This window comes from Moschus berezovskii, chromosome 13, assembly GCF_049115385.1.
Source record: "Moschus berezovskii isolate FMDL1 chromosome 13, NW_MosBer_1.0, whole genome shotgun sequence".
Classification (NCBI taxonomy): domain Eukaryota; kingdom Metazoa; phylum Chordata; class Mammalia; order Artiodactyla; family Moschidae; genus Moschus; species Moschus berezovskii.
Window position 1 is genome coordinate 66,618,365 of NC_142472.1, and position 17,799 is coordinate 66,636,163.

Consider the following 17,799-nt stretch of genomic DNA (forward strand, 5'->3'; position numbering starts at 1 on the left):
CACACAGTTTTTCTTTTGTTATGCATAAATATGGTGAATCATACAGATTGATTTTCTAACATTCAACCAACTCTGCATTCCTATGATAAACCTCACTTGGTTATAACATACTACCCTTTTTACACAGTTAATTTGCTATATTTTTAAAGTATCTTTCAGTCTATGATCATAAAGAATACTAAATTATAGTTTTCTGCCACTCTGATTTCATAAAATTAGTTGGGAAATATGCCTTTCTCATTTAATTTCTAAAATAATCTAAGTATCATTATTTCTTTGAGTATTTTTTGCTTTAAGTATGGTAGAATTCACCTAATGAAGCCAGGTGGGCCTAGAGTTTTTTTCCCCTAAGTTTTTAAACTGCAAATTTATTTTGAATTAAACATTCCCTGGCCAAGATGATCACTAAGAAATTTCCAACCTGAATACCCCAAAATGCTATACAAGGACCAAGTGCATAAACTACCACTTAATTTTAAAATTTACCTATTTTGATAAGCAAAGTGGTTTAAAATATTCATGAAGACCACAGATTGCCCACGATTATGAAAATACCACATGTTCTGTCAGTTCAGTTCAGTCATTCAGTCAGGTCTGACTCTTTGGGACCCCGTGGACTGCAGCACACCAGGCCTCCCTGTCCATCACCAACTCCCAGAGCTTACTCAAACTCATGTCTATCGAGTTGGTGATGCCATCCATTCATCTCATCCTGTCGCCCCCTTCTCCTCCTGCCCTCAATCTTTGCCAGCATCAGGGTCTTTTTCAATGAGTCAGTTCTTTGCATCAGGTGACCACCAAGTATTGGAGCTTCAGCTTCAGCATCACTCCCTCCAATGAGTATTCAGGACTGATCTCCTTTAGAATGGGCTGCTTGGATCTCCCTGCAGTCCAAGGGACTCTCAAGAGTCTTCTCCAACACTGCAGTTCAAAAGCATCAATTCTTCAGTGCCCAGCTTTCTTTACAGTCCAACACTCACATCTATACATGACTTCTGGAAAAACCATAGCTTTGACTAGACAGACACTTGTTGGCAAAGTAATGTCTCTGCTTTTTAATATGCTCTCTAGGTTGATCACAGCTTTCCTTCCAAGGAGCAAGGGTCTTTTAATTTCATGGCTTCAGTCACCATCTGCAGTGATTTTGAAGCCCCCCAAAATAAAGTCTGTCACTGTTACCATTGTTTTCCCATCTATTTGCCATGAAGTGATTGGACTGGATGTCATGTTCTTAGTTTTCTAAGAAACTTTTTCACTTGCCTCTTTCACTTTCATCAAGAGGCTTTTTAGTTCTTCTTTGCTTTCTGCCACAAGGGTGCTATCATCTGCATTTCTGAGGTTATGGATATTTCTCCCGGCAATCTTGATTCCATCTTATACTTTATCTAGCCAGGCATTTTGCATGATGTACTCTGTATATAAGTTAAATAAGCAGGGTGACAATATGCAGCCTTGATGTACTCCTTTCCCAATTTGGAACCAGTCTGTTGTTCCATGTCCAGTTCTAACTGTTGCTTCTTAACCTGCATACAGATTTCTCAGGAGGCAGGTCAAGTGGTCTGGTATTCTCATCTCTTGAAGAATTTTCCATAGTTTGTTGCGATCTCCACAGTCAAAGGCTTTAGTGTAGTCAATAAAGCAGAAGTAGATGTTTTTCTGGAACTCTCTTGCTTTTTCGATGATTCAGTGGATGCTGGCAATTTAATCTCTGGTTCCTCTGCCTTTTCTAAAACCTGCTTGAACATCTGGAAGTTCACGGTTCACATACTGTTGAAGCTTGGCTTGGAGAATTTTGAGCATTACTTTACTAGTGTGTGAGATGAGTGCAATTGTGCGGTAGTTTGAGCATTCTTTGGCATTGCCTTTCTTTGGGACTGGAATGAAAACTGACCTTTTCCAGTCCTGTGGCCACTGCCGAGTTTCCCAAATTTGCTGGCATATTGAGTGCAGCACTTTCACAGCATCATCTTTCAGGATTTGAAACAGCTCAACTGGAATTCCATCACCTCCACTAGCTTTGTTCGTAGTGATGTTTCCTAAGGCCCACTTGACTTTGCATTCCAGGATGTCTGGCTCTAGATGAATGATCATACCATCGTGATTATCTGGGTCATGAAGATCTTTTTTGTATAGTTCTTCTGTGTATTCTTGCCATCTCTTCTTATTATCTTCTGCTTCTATTCTACTGTATCCTAAACTTAGTATTTGCATGAGTTTGTGAGTTAGATAACATGTACATATGCTGGAAAGGTTTCTTTCCCTAATGTGTCTGGTGCCTGTAAAACTGGTCTTGAACATCTGGAAAGACTGGGTTTACAAAATAAAGATGGAATAAAAAGGAGTCCACAATCAAATAACATGTTCAGCAACTGGGTAATCGGTTCTCAAACTTGAATTTCCCTGATGTATTGTTGAACAAACTGCCTGGAGCACATTTTCACATCTACTTTCTGAATGTTTTCCACAACTGAGAAACTCATATGGTCTCTTTTTTTTTCTCTTGCCTCCTAGGGATAGAAACTTGGCAACTGTGCTTGGGGTATTTTAATCAGGTAAGTTTTCCTGGCTCTTCCTGTTAATCATATCTGACAACGCAGAGCAGCTTTTGCTTGCAATATGAAACAGAGCATTACACTCAAGATGAAGTTCATAACCCTTTATTAGTCCTTTCCCCTGTCAACTCTCCACTGAATGGGAGCTTTTATGGCAAGAAACATGTTGAGCCCCAGAGCTAGCAGAGACACATCATTTCTTTCACTAATAAAGTGAACAGTGCTAACTAAAGCCACCACCATCACCATTCAGGATACAAGCAACTGTGGCTGGGTTTATCCAGTGGGGAGAAGGCAAGGGGTGAAGGTTATGGTAAACCTAGCAGCCTTAAGTGTTAGTTGTTCAGTTCATGTCTGACTTTCGGCAACTCATGACTACTGCTCACCAGGCTCCTCTGTCGGCAGAATTCTCCAGACAAGAATACTGGAGTGGATTGTCATTCCCTCCTCCAGGGGATCTTCCCAACTCAGGAACCAAACCCAGGTTTCCTGCATTGCAGGCAGATTCTTTACTGTCTGAGCCACCAGGCAAGTCGGACACAACTGGGCCACTAACACCTTCACTTTCAGACATTTTTATTATTGTCTGATTATCCCCATTCTCCTACTTAAACCACTTGACTATATATTAATCAATGGACCATAAAACAAGTATGTACTGGTCATTTACTATATGTGTGCATGCATGCTCAGTTGCTCAGTTCTGTCAGACTCTTTGTCATCCCATGGACTGTAGCCTGGCAAGCTCCTCTGTACATGGAGTTCTCCAGGCAAGAATACTGGAATGAATTGCCATGTCCTTCTCTAACAGATCTGCCCAACCCAGGGATTGAACCCAGGTCTCCTGCATACAGACAGATCCTTTACCATCTGAGCCACCTGGGAAGCCCCACTTACTGTATACCTAGCAATTAAACAATAGGAAAGAATTAAAAATCTCTAGTTAGAAGCCTTAATGATACTAACATTTACTGTGCACCCAGCACTCTCTGGGCACTGATTTACTTGTATTATTTCATTTAATTCCTGAAGTATCTCTTTGTGGTAGACACTATTAATTGCAATACTTAAATAATGTTCATATGCTGGTCATTAGAGATCTCAACACTCTAAAGCTAAGAGAAAGAGAGCTTTATTTTATGACTTAGAACAATTTTGCAGGGTACTAATTATAATGTGTAGTAGAATATGAGGAGTAGTCTTAACTATTCAAACCCTTCATCTGGCGCATCATGGATGCTGAAAAGTTTGAATGATTTGCTCAAAACTATGTAGCAAATACATTTTTAATTTTTCTTGTAGGCCATCAGATCCTGCAATCAGATTACCAGGTTTTTCCTAAAGAAATTCTTTCCCTGAGATTTAAAGCAAATATAACAAAATATTAAGAGTGGTTGATTATTGAGGTTGGGGACAAACAATATTTGTAGTTTTTTACTCTGAGTTTTCCATTATTTTTAAAATTTTCAATCAAAAAAATTGCTTCACCTGACCATGTTTTTTCATTTTCAAAGCAGATATATCATCAACCTTTATACTGTGCATCCCCACAAAACCCAGTTTTCACTTCCCTTATGCTCTACTGCTGTTGCCCTACCTTGTCATTTGTCTCCATCAGAGTCAAAGCAAAGTAAGATATAGGCTAGTATTTTACTTATGACTATCCCTAGAGCCTGGCTCTAGTGCTTAATATACGCTTCTTAGTAGATGCTCAATAAATGTTTCCCGAATCAATAAAGGCATAGATTTTATGCAAGTTTTACAAATGGAAACCCAAGGCAAAAAGCAGTTGAGGGACTTACGCAAAGTCAGAGCCTCATTCAAAGAACTGAACTAAAGCCCGAGCCTCATGAACCCTGGCCCTGCAGGAGACAGGCCATCGTATTTCACTGGTCCAAACTTTGCAGACTGAACAAGCAGTGCAGCAGAGGAAGAATACTGACAAATGGAAGGGAATCTGAACCAGAACTTTTCCTATAACCCACACGCATAAGCATCGCAGTCCGCGGGCCTTCCAGCTGCTGTGTTCTCAGACAGACTGGCTAGCCTCCCCAGCAGCCATAAGCCTGACTTCAAAGGCCACATGCTATACCTTTCTCCTCTGTCACGTGTCGAAGTAACTTCTCAAGTTCAGGAAGTTTCAGCAACAAGATGCAATCCGGGAACATGGCATCCATCACAACTTGATCCAGGGGTTGAAACTTCCCCTGAAAAGACTGTAAGTCAGTCAGGAGGCAAGCACTCCAATCAACAGACTCATACATTATAAAAAAAAAAAAAGGAGAGAGAAAAAGATACATAATTCATAGCTGGAACTTTAAACTAAGTTCCAAGCCATCTGTTCCACCTGAGAACTCCCTCTATGGAGACAAGCTCCAGAACTGACTCTCAGCTCCCTTTAGAAAGCTCTTGAAAGCACTGGGTATCCATTGACAAGTGGCAAGAAAGGCTTCAATTTAAATATTCTCTTCTTCCTAGAGAGTAAGAATAATCCACAGGCTTCCCAAGTCTCATTGCTTTTAGATTCCTAGCTTAGTCTATTTTCCTCTGTGATCACCCAAAGTGTTAAATATTTAACTACTTTAAAACAATGATTTACTTATACGTAATGAACTATGCAGTCATGACATAATCATTTCATAATAAACTAATGTTTCATTTTCCTTTTCTTTATCATGTATATACAAAAAGGTTCTGAAATAAGAAGTCTCTTTGAACATAAAGTCAGTAACAGCTGGGAGAGCTAGATAGAAGAATTATTTTTTACTGATCTTAAATTGTATATTTAAAAAAAAATAGGTCACCATTTCAAAAGTGAGTGAAAGTGAAAGTGCTAGTCATTTAATTGTGTCCGACTCTTTGTGACCCCCATGACTGTCACCCACCGGGCTCCTCTGTCCACGGAATTCTCTAGGCAAGAATACTGGAGTGGGTTGCCATTTCCTTCTCCAGAGGATCTTCCTGACCCAGGGATTGAACTTGGATCTCTTGCACTGCAGGCAGTTTCTTTACCATCTGAGCCACCAGGGAAGTCCCAAGTGAAAGTGTTAGTTGCTCAGGTGTATTTTTCTTAATTAAATAGAGAAAGATCACATCTAAAATGTAGGGGAGGAATATCTGAGTGCCTCATGGGCTATTTCAAGGGGCACCTAAAGTATTTGAGAAGAGACAGCAAAATAGTTTACAATGAAAGCCAACCACCATCACGAGCTTCACTCTGCATCTGCCAACCTGAGCCAGTCACAGCACCCCAGAGCCTCCCAGAGGCCAAGGTGCGGATTAATTCACCAGTCACGTCAGGTTCTTAATGGGAAACAGCAGAACAGTCCCCCTAAATGGGGGAAGGCCTTTAAAGGTGCATCAGCTCAGGCACGGAGGCTGGTCGGTGGCTTCCTCCCTGCTGGTATACCCTAGAAAACACCAGGAGTGGAAGCCACCTGGAGTTGCCATCTTCTTCCCTGAACACTTCCAGGGCTTTCCTGGTGGTCACTAGAACCATTTCTGCTCCTCAGATATACACGGCTTACCAGCCTCACTGCTCTCATGCCCTAATTATACTGGTTATCACAGCAGCTTCCAGATAAGGGGAAACATGATAAACTAAGGAACAAAACTTCACTAAACCACACTGAAGAACAGAATAAAGATTCAGGAGGGGAGGAGGGTAAGAGAAAACAAGGTACATCAGGAGAATTTTCGAATTTTAAGTCAGTATTATTACTCAGTATTTATCGTGAATTAAATTGATACAAATACAAAACAGGAGTTTTGGAAAATGGGACTAAGTACTCAGTGAGAACCCATCAGCTCTTAAACTACTGGCAAACATGTTGAGTGCAAAAATAAGATGTGGCTAAGTGTTTAAATAACACTATTCCTTGATGTTGTTATTTCGAAGGTTTTCAAGCTGTGGTTGGTGGCCCCTGGGAGTCCCCAGTACCCTTGAAGGAGGTCCACAAACTTCAAACTACTTTCATAATAACACTATGATGCTGTCTGCATTTTCACTGTGCTGACATTTGCACTGATGACTCCAATGCAAAGGTGGGGAAAACTGCTGGCTTTTCAGCACCAGTCAAGGTGGTGCCGGCGAACTGTCCAGTGGTCACTGTGTTCTTCACTGCCATGGACAAGCAGTTATAAAAATGTCAGCTTACTTAAGGATTTCCTGGACCAAGCAGCAAAACAATTACTTTTATTTAAATCTTGACCCTGAGTGCATGTCGGTTCAATGTTCTGTGTGATGAAAGTGAAGCATGGCTAAAGCACTTCTGCTGTCACTGAGGCTCAAGGAAACGTACTGTGTAACTGTCCGAGTTGTGAGCAGAGCTAGCTGCCCTTTACTCAGATTTTCACCTGAAAACAACACTATGGACTATGGTTATTCAGACTTGAATATTTGACAGAACACAAATGCAGTGACTCTGTCACTTAAAGGGAAAGACTGACAGTATTGTAGCCAATGAAAAAATTTGAACTTTAAAACAAAAATTAGAATTGCAGAAAATTTCTATCTGTCACTATGACATGCTTCCCAACATTCAAAGAGTTTTCTAAAGAGATCACTCAGTTCAGTTCAGTTCAGTTGCTCAGTCGTGTCCGACTCTGTGGCTCCATGGATTGCAGCACACCAGGCCTATCTGTCCATCACCAACTCCCAGAGTTTACTCAAACTCATGTCCATCAAGTTGGTGATACCATCCAACCATCTCATCCTGTCATCGCCTTCTCCTCCTGCCTTCAATCTTTCCCAGCATCAGGGTCTTTTCCAATGAGTCAGTTCTTCCATTAAGGTGGCCAAAGTATTGGAGTTTCAGCTTCAGCATCAGTCCTTCCAATGAATATTTAGCACTGATTTAATTTAGGATTGACTGGTTGGATCTCCTTGCTATCCAAGGGACTCTCAAGAGTCTTCTCCAACACCACAGTTCAAAAGCATCAATTCTTCGGCGCTCTGCTTTCTTATATAGTCCAACTCTCACATCCATACGTGACTATTGGTAAAACCATAGCTTTGACTAGATGGACCTTTGTTGGCAAAGTAATGTCTCTGCTTTTTAATACGCTGTCTAGGTTGGTCACAGCTTTTCTTCCAAGGAACAAGCATCTTTTTTTTTTTTTAACTTTACAATATTGTATTGGTTTTGCCATACATTGACATGAATCCGCCCCAGGTGTACATGTGTTCACCATCTTGAACTTCCCTCCCACCTTCCTCCCCATGTCATCCCTCTGGGTCATCCCGGTGCACCAGCCCCAAGCATCCTGTATCGTGCATCAAACATAGACTGGCGATTCTTTTCACATATGATAATATACATGTTTCAATGCCATTCTCCCAAATCATCCCACCCTCGCCCTCTCCCACAGAGTCCCCAAGACTGTTCTATACATCTGTGTCTCTTTTGCTATCTCACATACAGGGTTATCGTTACCATCTTTCTAAATTCCATATATATGCGTTAGTATACTGTATCGGTGTTTTTCTTTCTGACTTACTTCACTCTGTATAATAGGCTCCAGTTTCATCCACCTCATTAGAACTGATTCAAATGTATTCTTTCTAATGGCTGAGTAATACTCCATTGTGTATATGTACCACAGCTTTCTTATCCATTCGTCTGCAGATGGATATCTAGGTTGCTTCCATGTCCTGGCTATTATAAACAGTGCTGCGATGAACATTGGAGTACATGTGTACTCTTTCAATTCTGGTTTCCTCGGTGTATACGCCCAGAAGTGTGATTGCGGGTTGTATGGCAGTTCTATTTCTAGCTTTTTAAAGAATCTCCACACTGTTCTCCATAGTGGCTGTACTAGTTTGCATTCCCACCAACAGTGTAAGAGGGTTCCCTTTTCTCCACACCCCCTTTTCAGCATTTATTGCTTGTAGACTTTTGGATAGCAGCCATTCTGACTGGCGTGAAATGGTACCTCATTGTGGTTTTGATTTGCATTTCTCTGATAATGAGTGATGTTGAGCATCTTTTCATGTATTTGCTAGCCATCTGTATGTCTTCTTTGGAGAAATGTCTGTTTAGTTCTTTGGCCCAGTTTTTGATTGGGTCATTTATTTTTCTGGAATTGAGCTGCAGGAGTTGCTTGTATACTTCTGAGATTAATTCTTTGTCAGTTGCTTCATTTGCTATTATTTTCTCCCATTCTGAAGGCTTTCTTTTCACCTTGCTTATAGTTTCCTTTGTTGTGCAGAAGCTTTTAATTTTAATTAGGTCCCATTTGTTTACTTTTGCTTTTATTGCCAATATTCTGGGAGGTGGGTCATGGAGGATCCTGCTGTGATTTATGTCGGGGAGGGTTTTGCCTATGTTCTCCTCTAGGAGTTTTATAGTTTCTGGTCTTACATTTAGATCTTTAATCCATTTTGAGTTTATTTTTGTGTATGGTGTTAGGGAGTGTTCTAGTTTCATTCTTTTACAAGTGGTTGACCAGTTTTCCCAGCACCACTTGTTAAAGAGATTGTCTTTTCTCCACTGAATACTTTTGCCTCCTTTGTCAAAGGTAAGGTGTCCATAGGTGTGTGGACTTATCTCTGGGCTTTCTATTTTGTTCCATTGATTTATATTTCTGTCTTCATGCCAGTACCATACTGTCTTGATGACTGTGGCTTTGTAGTAGAGCCTGAAGTCCGGCATGTTGATTCCTCCAGTTTCATTCTTCTTTCTCAAGATTGCTTTGGCTATTTGAGGTTTTTTGTATTTCCATACATATTGTGAAATTATTTGTTCTAGCTCTGTAAAAAATACCGTTGGTAGCTTGATAGGGATTGCATTGAATCTATAGATTACTTTGGGTAGTATACTCATTTTCACTATTTTGATTCTTCCGATCCATGAACATGGTATATTTCTCCATCTATTAGTGTCCTCTTTGATTTCTTTCACCAGTGTTTTATAGTTTTCTATATATAGGTCTTTTGTTTCTTTAGGTAGATATATTCCTAAGTATTTTATTCTTTTCATTGCAGCGGTGAATGGAACTGTTTCCTAAATTTCTCTATCTTCTCATTATTAGTGTATAGGAATGCAAGGGATTTCTGTGTGTTGATTTTATATCCTGTAACTTTACTATATTCATTGATTAGAGGAGAAGGCATCTTTTAATTTCATGGCTGCAGTCACCATCTGCAGTGATTCTGGAGCCCCAAAAAATAAAGTCTGTCACTGTTTCCACTGTTTCCCCATCTATTTGCCATGAAGTGATGGGAACAGTTGCCATGATCTTAGTTTTTTGAATGTTGAGTTTTAAGCCATTTTTTTCACTCTCCTCTTTCACTTTCATCGAGAGGCTCTTCAGTTCCTCCAGTAATATTAAATTAACAAAGGTGTGTGTGTGTGTGCGTGCATATGTTCTGTTGACATCTGGAAGACCTGAAAAATTCAGTGAGACAGTATTTTCCAAATGGGCTTATGATTTTTATTTTCAAATTAAATAAATAAGACTATTTTAAAATTTCTCAGTTTTAATTTCTGATGTAGTCAATGAAACTGTACTGTTAGTCACTCAGTTGTGTCTGACTCTTTGTGACCCCATGAACTATAGCCCACCAGAGTGCTCTCTCCATGGAATTCTCCAGGTAAGAATATTGTTCAGTTCAGTTCAGTCGCTCAGTCGTGTCCGACTCTCCGCGACCCCATGAATCACAGCACGCCAGGCCTCCCTGTCCATCACCAACTCCTGGAGTTCACTCAAACTCATGTCCACAGACTCAGTGATGCCATCCAGCCATCTCATTCCCTGTCGTCCCCTTCTCCTCCCACCCCCAACCTTTCCCAGCATCAGAGTCTTTTCCAGTGAGTCAACTCGTCGCATGAGGTGACCAAAGTATTGCAGTTTCAGCTTTAGCATCAGTCCTTCCAAAGAATATTGTAGCGGGTTGCTAATCCTTTTCCAGGGGGTCTTCCCGACCCAGGGATTGAACCTGGGTCTCCAGCACAGCAGGCAGATTCTTTACCATCTGAGCCCCCTGGGAAGCCCAATGTAGTCAATATTGATAGCTAAAATACACAAAAAGCTCTTTGGGATCCTTAATAATTGTCAAGTGTAAAGGTCTCCTAGAAGCAAAGTACTTCAGAACCTCTGTTTGGAACTATTACTATTAATAAGCTCTGTCTTTATATTACAAAGGTAAATTTTCCTGTCTGGGATTTCTTAAGTCTTAGCTACAGCTTCCCCATTAATGAGCTTTTTGCAGGACACACACTCCAGTGTACCTATTTCACAGTCTCTCACAAAGAAGAAAATGAAAGACAATAAATCTACTTTCTGCTTTTAAGGATTGAGGTCTTAACATCTGTACTGTATTTCAAAACGAATGAGGTTTTCATTGTTAGGCTTTGTCAAACAAGGAAAGGAGGTAACACAGAGGGTTAGGGGATTCTCAGAAGTCTCTGGCGAACCAGTCCAAGGTCAAGGTTCAGGGTCTCAGGTCTGCCAACCAGTGCTCCAATCTATACTGGCACACATAATGCAGGTGTACTACACCAACCAAGTTACATCTCAACTGTGGGGAATCTACACTTGGACCACTGTAAGGAGAGACAGGAAGTTAACCAAACAAACAGAAAACAATCTATTCTATTTCCCCACTGTCAATATCTCAACCTGGGAAACTCACCTCTTTATCAGCCTTTATAAGGTAGTAGAGAAGCAGAAACAGAGGGTCCATAGGTGTGGCAAAGTGAAGAAGACCTCCTATAGATTAAAAAGAGAATTCAGTGTTCTGGAAAGACAATTGAGGCATTTCATCCTAACCCTAATGTGGAAACCATCCACTGAAAACTATATGTGAAATTCCAAATTCAGAAGCTCCCCCTATTCAGGCCCAAGAATCTCTCAAAGGCAGAATGTGGTCCCTGAGGTTCTACTCCAAAGAGCTTCAAACCCTTGTGTAGAGAGGGGAGCCAAGACACTGAACTGGATCTTCAACTTTCCATTTCTTCTTCAGAAATCATTTTTAACAGATGCCCTCCTCTCTCTACCTCCCATTCCCCCCTACCCCCTCCAAAATAGCAGGGTTGGGGAGAGAGAGCCAGAATGTGAACCAGGCAAATATTAGGAAACCAGTGTAAGTCCATCCACAGAGCTGCAGTAAAATGTAATTTCCTGTGCTTTTGAGGACAAAGCCATGGGAAAGCGATATTATTCCCTCTGTACACGGCTCCTTCTATGCTCTCTGGGCATGGTCAATGACTCAAAGTTCAGAGGTTGTCACCCACCCCAGATCCTAACCATCCCCCAGAGAAAAAATGCAGGTGGGTAGGTATCTAACAAGACTGAGCATAGGAAACTGGGATCTCTGCAGTTAGATGAGTGATGCTCACCAGGCTGAAAGGAAAAAATGCAAATCAAGCCAACTAGGCCTCTTGGACCTTACTTTTCTTTAGTCTATCACACCCCCTCCAAACATCCCAAAATCCTTCCATGGAAGTGACACAGAAGAGCAATAAACAATTCATTTATCTCCATACTTACTAATCTGGTTTCAGGAAACATGTACTGATTTTTATTCTCTAACACTGCAACCCAACTATACAGCCAAGAAATTCTAACCCTAAGTTATATATGTGAATACATTTCATTGTATATTTTTAAAAAATTAAGGGCATAATTTTATATGATGATATTAGTTAATGATTTTTTTTAAAGTAGAAGGAAGTTTATGAAAACAACCTATCAGAAGCTCTAAGCCCAGTTTATATGAGACATCTATTATATTCAGAAATTAGAAACAGGTTTCTCAATCTGAAAACAATATCCTAGTGGCCATTCTTAAAAACAGCTCCTTCTTCAAGGGTACGTTTAAAAAGAAGACTATGGAAAACACAGGTACCTTTGCTGAGAACCAAAAACTGAAAAAAAAAAAAGAAAAGTCTACTGAAAAAAAAAAGCAGGTACCAATTCAAACAGTTCAGAAGAGCTGATCAGTCACTGCCTCTGAATATCTTCCAGTTTCATCTGGATATTACTGTATCTGCAGCTAAACCCAAAGGCAAGTATATTACACTGGAAGTTGGAACTCTCATATATTATCAAATGAAAAATAATAAAAGGGAACAATAAAAAGGAATGTATACTTGGCACCTGCCACAGTCTACCATTGCCTTTTGGCAACTGAAAACCACTTCAAATGTTCTCATGTACACAGGTATATGAAATTCACTGCCAGCAATAAACCCTTCTTCTGGATGCCTTACAAGAAACGTCAAGAGGCCTTTCAACCTTAGCGCTAGGTGGCAGCTTAGACGCTTGACAGAAAGCAGGGGCTTAGGAAGCAACAGAAACAAGACAAAGGAGGAAACTGAGATGGCCTCAACCACCCCAGGATGCACTCCCCCACCCCAGCCCAAGCAACAGAAAAAATTAGACAGTGGGAACTGAGATGGTCTCAACCACCCCAGGACACCCACCCCCACCCCCGGCACCCCAGAACGGTCAGGGCTACATTTGGTATCCTGTCTCCTTCAGAGTCCACAATGACCCAAAACAAAGGAAAACTGAGAGAAACTTGGTGTTGGGTGTATGTGTTGGGGGGTAGGGTGAAAAGAGTCACTCAGTCTTGTCCAACTCTTTGTGACCCCATGGACTATACAGTCCATGGAATTCTCCAGGCCAGAATACTGAAGTGGGTAGCCTTTCCTTTCTCTGGAGATCTTCCCAAACCAGGGATCGAACCCAGGTCTCCCGCATTGCAGGCGGATTCTTTACCAGCTGAGCTACAAGGGAAGCCCAGGGGATAGGGCGGGTGGGGGTTGCAATGATAATTTATACGACAAAGCATTAAAAATATCTTTATTCTATTCTAGTCTATTTTATTGATAGAAGGTATATTGGTATCCATTTGCAATGAAAATAAGATGTTAAAAAACTTGAAGAATCTCCAAAGTGGCTAAAAGCAGAGCAAAGAGTTTCAGTCAACACAGTGTGCATGCCACCAAAGTCATCTTACTTCTGATTCAGGGGGTCTCAGTGTTTTAGGAGAAAAAAAGTCAGACTTGTTCAGTTCAGTTCAGTCGCTCAGTCGTGTCGATTCTCTGCGACCCCATGAATCACAGCACGCCAGGCCTCCCTGTCCATCACCAACTCCCGGAGTTCACTCAAACTCACGTCCATCGAGTCGGTGATTTGTTATCAATAGCTAAAAATTTCCTGCCACCTAAGACACAAAGTTGTTGATCTAAACTTGTTCAAACCATCTTTCCTTTCTCCTTGATTAAACCCTGCTCTGATGCCAGCAACGAAAAAACAACTATGGACTAGACTCCAAACCAGGCAGACTGACTCAGACTTCCATGCGTGAAGGATGACAAAGTCAGTGTATGTGTTTAGTTAATGGAAATATATACACTAGTCACTTACCTGATTGAACTGATTCATTTATAAACCAAGAATGGTTTTTTTCCTTGAAAACTTTTATTTCAAACAGCTGCGGCAGACATATGTTGAACAAGTAAATGGTTCCTTCCCCTGTTAAGACAAATCTGTTTTTTATTTGTAAGTTTTCACACACACACACATAATCAAAAGACTAATAGTTCTGAGGAATGTTCCTAATATGAACATAAACATACATATACAGTCTATACAAAGTTACTCCAAGGAAAGCTTGTAGCTATTACACACAAATGCTTGTTTCCCAACTCTGTAATCCTCACTGAACTTAGACCAATAAATACAAAAGGGCAAATCATTTATCTTAACTGCTCCAAAGCCTCTCATTGAGGCTCCACCACTCCTAAGCCACCCAAACCCAAATGGCTCGGCCAGATGAACTGAGTTGGCCTGTCGGGGGGTTGCAGCCTCCCACACTGAGGGACGAGATGGGGTCCACACACCCTAGAGGGGAGGCCCCCGGGAGGAAGGCCAGGGCCATGACAGTGGCACACTTTCAGCTGTGAGGAGTGAGGAGAGCCAGGCCCAACTAGAGGAAATCTCCCTTTCCTCAGATTCCCCAAAAGAAGGACCATTAGAAGGGGTGAGGACTGCACACGTTTGCGTGCATCCGAATGAATCTCTTCAATGCAGGAATTTCCTTCCAAACACAGCACAGTCGGTCAGGGCCCTGAATTTGAATCTATCTCAACTACTACTATCTCAGTCTGGGCGTGTGCCCTTGGGGAAGCGCTACCACCCTTTCTGTACCCTGTTTCCACACCTGTAACGTGGCAGCAATACTGAACTGCCTCACCAGAGTTTTATTAAGGATTAAAAAGAGAATATGGACACGTAAAGCTCCTAGCACAGCACATTAGTTAGTGCTCAGCAAAGGTTGGCCTTTATCTTTCCATAGTCAGCAAAGCAAAGTGTTGTCCATGGACATTCAGAATTTTCCAGGAAGCCTGGCTTTTATTTGTATTTTACCTTTGTTAAATGCTTTACTGGCTATCTAAGACTTCTCTTGTAAAAACACTTCACACCTCATCTTACATTTATGCATACTAAGGAATTCCAAATAATATAGCTGACCGATTACATCCAATTTCGTTTTGAGGAAAAGGAAACTGGAATTTCTGCCTCTCTTGCTACTTCTATTTACATGTCCTTCCAACAACAGTAACAACACGGCACCAGCCGCTGATGTCTCTCGCTTTCACTATTCAGTATGACAGTCCCCAAGAGGACGATCTAATTTGCTAAATATCAGATAGATATTTAAAACCTTGAAAAATTAAGAATAACATTATAAATCTTATAAACTGATGGAAAAACAATTTCACAAAGATAAATAATGTCATTAATACCACTACATACTTAGTATATTTTAATACTTTTGCCTAAAAATAGTAAGACAAAGGAAAATACACTGAGTGTAGTCAAAATTATTCCTGATAAAATGTGTATTTCTTCAAAATACAATGCTTTTTAATGCAAAAAAAAAATCATCCCTTCACAGGAAATATATATATATATATATACACACACACTACTTTTTGGTCTGAACAAAATAAGGGAAGCACAGCTAAAAATGAAAGTATTCAAAACCTTGGCATGTCCAGTAAAAGCCTCCCCCCGCCCCTTTTTTAAACTCGGGTTATTTATTTTACTTTATAACATGAGTATAAATGGAATCTTATATTGGATAACTACTTTAAGAAAAGCTGGCTTTAAAAGGCCAAGGAAAACTCATCTGTTTTCAGAGAGAAATCAAACATGCTATGCTTTTTTGTTTTGCCAGCATTTCTGATGAATAAACAGTTCTATGGATTAAAATTATTAAGAAATTTTTTAAAATGTTTAGGTCAACTGAATTATCTTAGAAGACTGGTTATTTCATTAGTTTGCTTTTGTCATCATGTAATACTGTTTTACCTTTAAAAGCTAGACAGGAAGAAAAAACATGAGAAGACAAATAAATGTACACACTTTTCAGCCACAACGTTTTAAAAATGTTCAAGTTATCAGAGGAGAAGGGAGGATAGGGGCACTTACCTGAACATGGGTTAGCCAGTTTTACAAACACAAGCCCACTTTTCATCTTCTTTGAAGCATCCTTTAAATATTCTGGAAAGAAATACGTTGTAAAATTAGAAGACCGCTGCTTTCTTGCTCACTTTGCTCTTTTGCCTTCTTCTCTTTATACGATTTTTCTTTCTAAAAATCTTAGCTCTGTTCTATTGCTTATGAACTGTGTGACCTTGTGCAAATTACCAACTTCTCTGCGAGGTGCAGTGGAATCTAAGGTAGTTTTAATTTACTTTGGGGAGAAGTGACGAGGAGCAGGACTCAGAGAGCCGGCTGAAAGCTTGGCTCGACTGCCTGACAGATCTGTCACCTCAGGCAAGGTTCCTCACGTCCTGTCCCAGGTGTCACGTTTATAAAATGATGATGATGGACGGATACCTGCCTTTCAAAGGATTAAATGAGCTAATCTGGTGAGAGTTCTTAACATATTCAGACAAACAGAAACCCATAATAAATGATAGCTTTTATTACTTTAATTATTTTATTGTTGCTATTATTATGAAATGGAACATTTAAAAGATAAATATTTCCTAGACATTTGTGTTTTTTGCCCCTAATTATGATTACCTAACCCATGTTCTCTGCCCATTTTTATAGTAGGACATTTATATTTCTTTTACTACCTTATTAGGAGTCTTTATACAGTAAGAATATAAACTCAGTTTTTAGTGATTTTTTTAGGGGACGGGAAGGGGCTGCATGGTGTGGCTTGCAGGATCTGTTCCCTGACCAGGGATTTGACCTGGGCCAGAGCAGCAAAAGCCTCCGATCCTAACCAGTAGGCCACCAGGAAGCTCCCTGTTTTTAATGACTGTTTCGCCACTTAGAAGATAAAAAATCTCTGTGTAATCTCGTGAATATTTTCCTTCATGGTTATACCATTTGTGTCATACTTAGAAAGTCCTTCTCCTCCTCAAGACTATCTGAATTGCCCTTATTTTCTCCTAATACTTTTAAATTATATTTAACCTATCTGGAATACATCTCCTATAAAATAAGAGGAGATATCTGATTTTAATTTTTGCAGTGAGGGGTCCAGTTGTTTCCACATCATCTACTGAGTGCCTACGTACTAAGTCGCTTTAGTCGTGTCTGACTCTTTGGGACCCTCACGAACTGTAGCCCACCAGGGCTCCTCTTCCATGGGATTTTCCAGGTGAGAATACCGGAGTGGGTTGCCATGCCCTCCTCCACATCCACTGAATAACCTAAGCTAAATGTTTAAGACACATTTATAAGTCTGTTTGTGGACACTGCACTTGGACCCACGAGTCTGTGGCTGTATTAGCATTAATTAGTATTTCAATATCTTAATTACTGTGGCTTTAAAAGACATTTCAACATCTGCTGAGCTAAATCCTTTCATTGCTTTCTCTAAAATATTTTAATGTCAAAGTTTAAATCACATAGATTAAAACATAAAAACCATGAAATTTTTATTTATAGCATCCTCACATATTTTCAGTGGCATATTTAAACCCATTGAAAGGATCTCTCTCCAGAAGGAACCAAGGGACCCTGATTAACAAGGGAGAAATAACCTGCCAAAGAGTAAATCAGAGAGCTGTGGGGAAGGAGAGGGACAGTCATGTTTACTTTCTACAGCCCCCTCTTTATTCCACTTCAGGTCTTCATCAACACAGCAAACATGTTTAGAAACTGGCTTTCGCATAAATGGTCTAAATACAACATTTTTCTCAATAGTGACATTAAATATACCAACAACAACAAAAAAAAACTCCTAATTTTGAGACTTTCACTTGCAACC

At 40.2% G+C, this 17,799-nt stretch overlaps 1 protein-coding gene across 2 annotated transcripts in view; it reads right to left on the reverse strand.

Annotated features, from left to right (window-relative positions):
- The window catches only part of RNASEH2B (ribonuclease H2 subunit B), a 65,504-nt gene that overhangs the window by 26,033 nt on the left and 21,672 nt on the right, over window positions 1-17,799 (reverse strand). Inside the window, exons 2-5 of one of the 2 annotated variants that reach the window (XM_055426155.2) lie at window positions 15,999-16,070; window positions 13,929-14,036; window positions 11,188-11,264; window positions 4,645-4,768 (exon numbers count right to left, since the gene is read on the reverse strand). In XM_055426155.2, the coding sequence (XP_055282130.1) occupies window positions 4,645-4,768; window positions 11,188-11,264; window positions 13,929-14,036; window positions 15,999-16,070 (381 nt within the window). The remainder of the gene's footprint in view (window positions 1-4,644; window positions 4,769-11,187; window positions 11,265-13,928; window positions 14,037-15,998; window positions 16,071-17,799) is intronic. The other variant, XM_055426154.2, reaches the window with a different exon arrangement.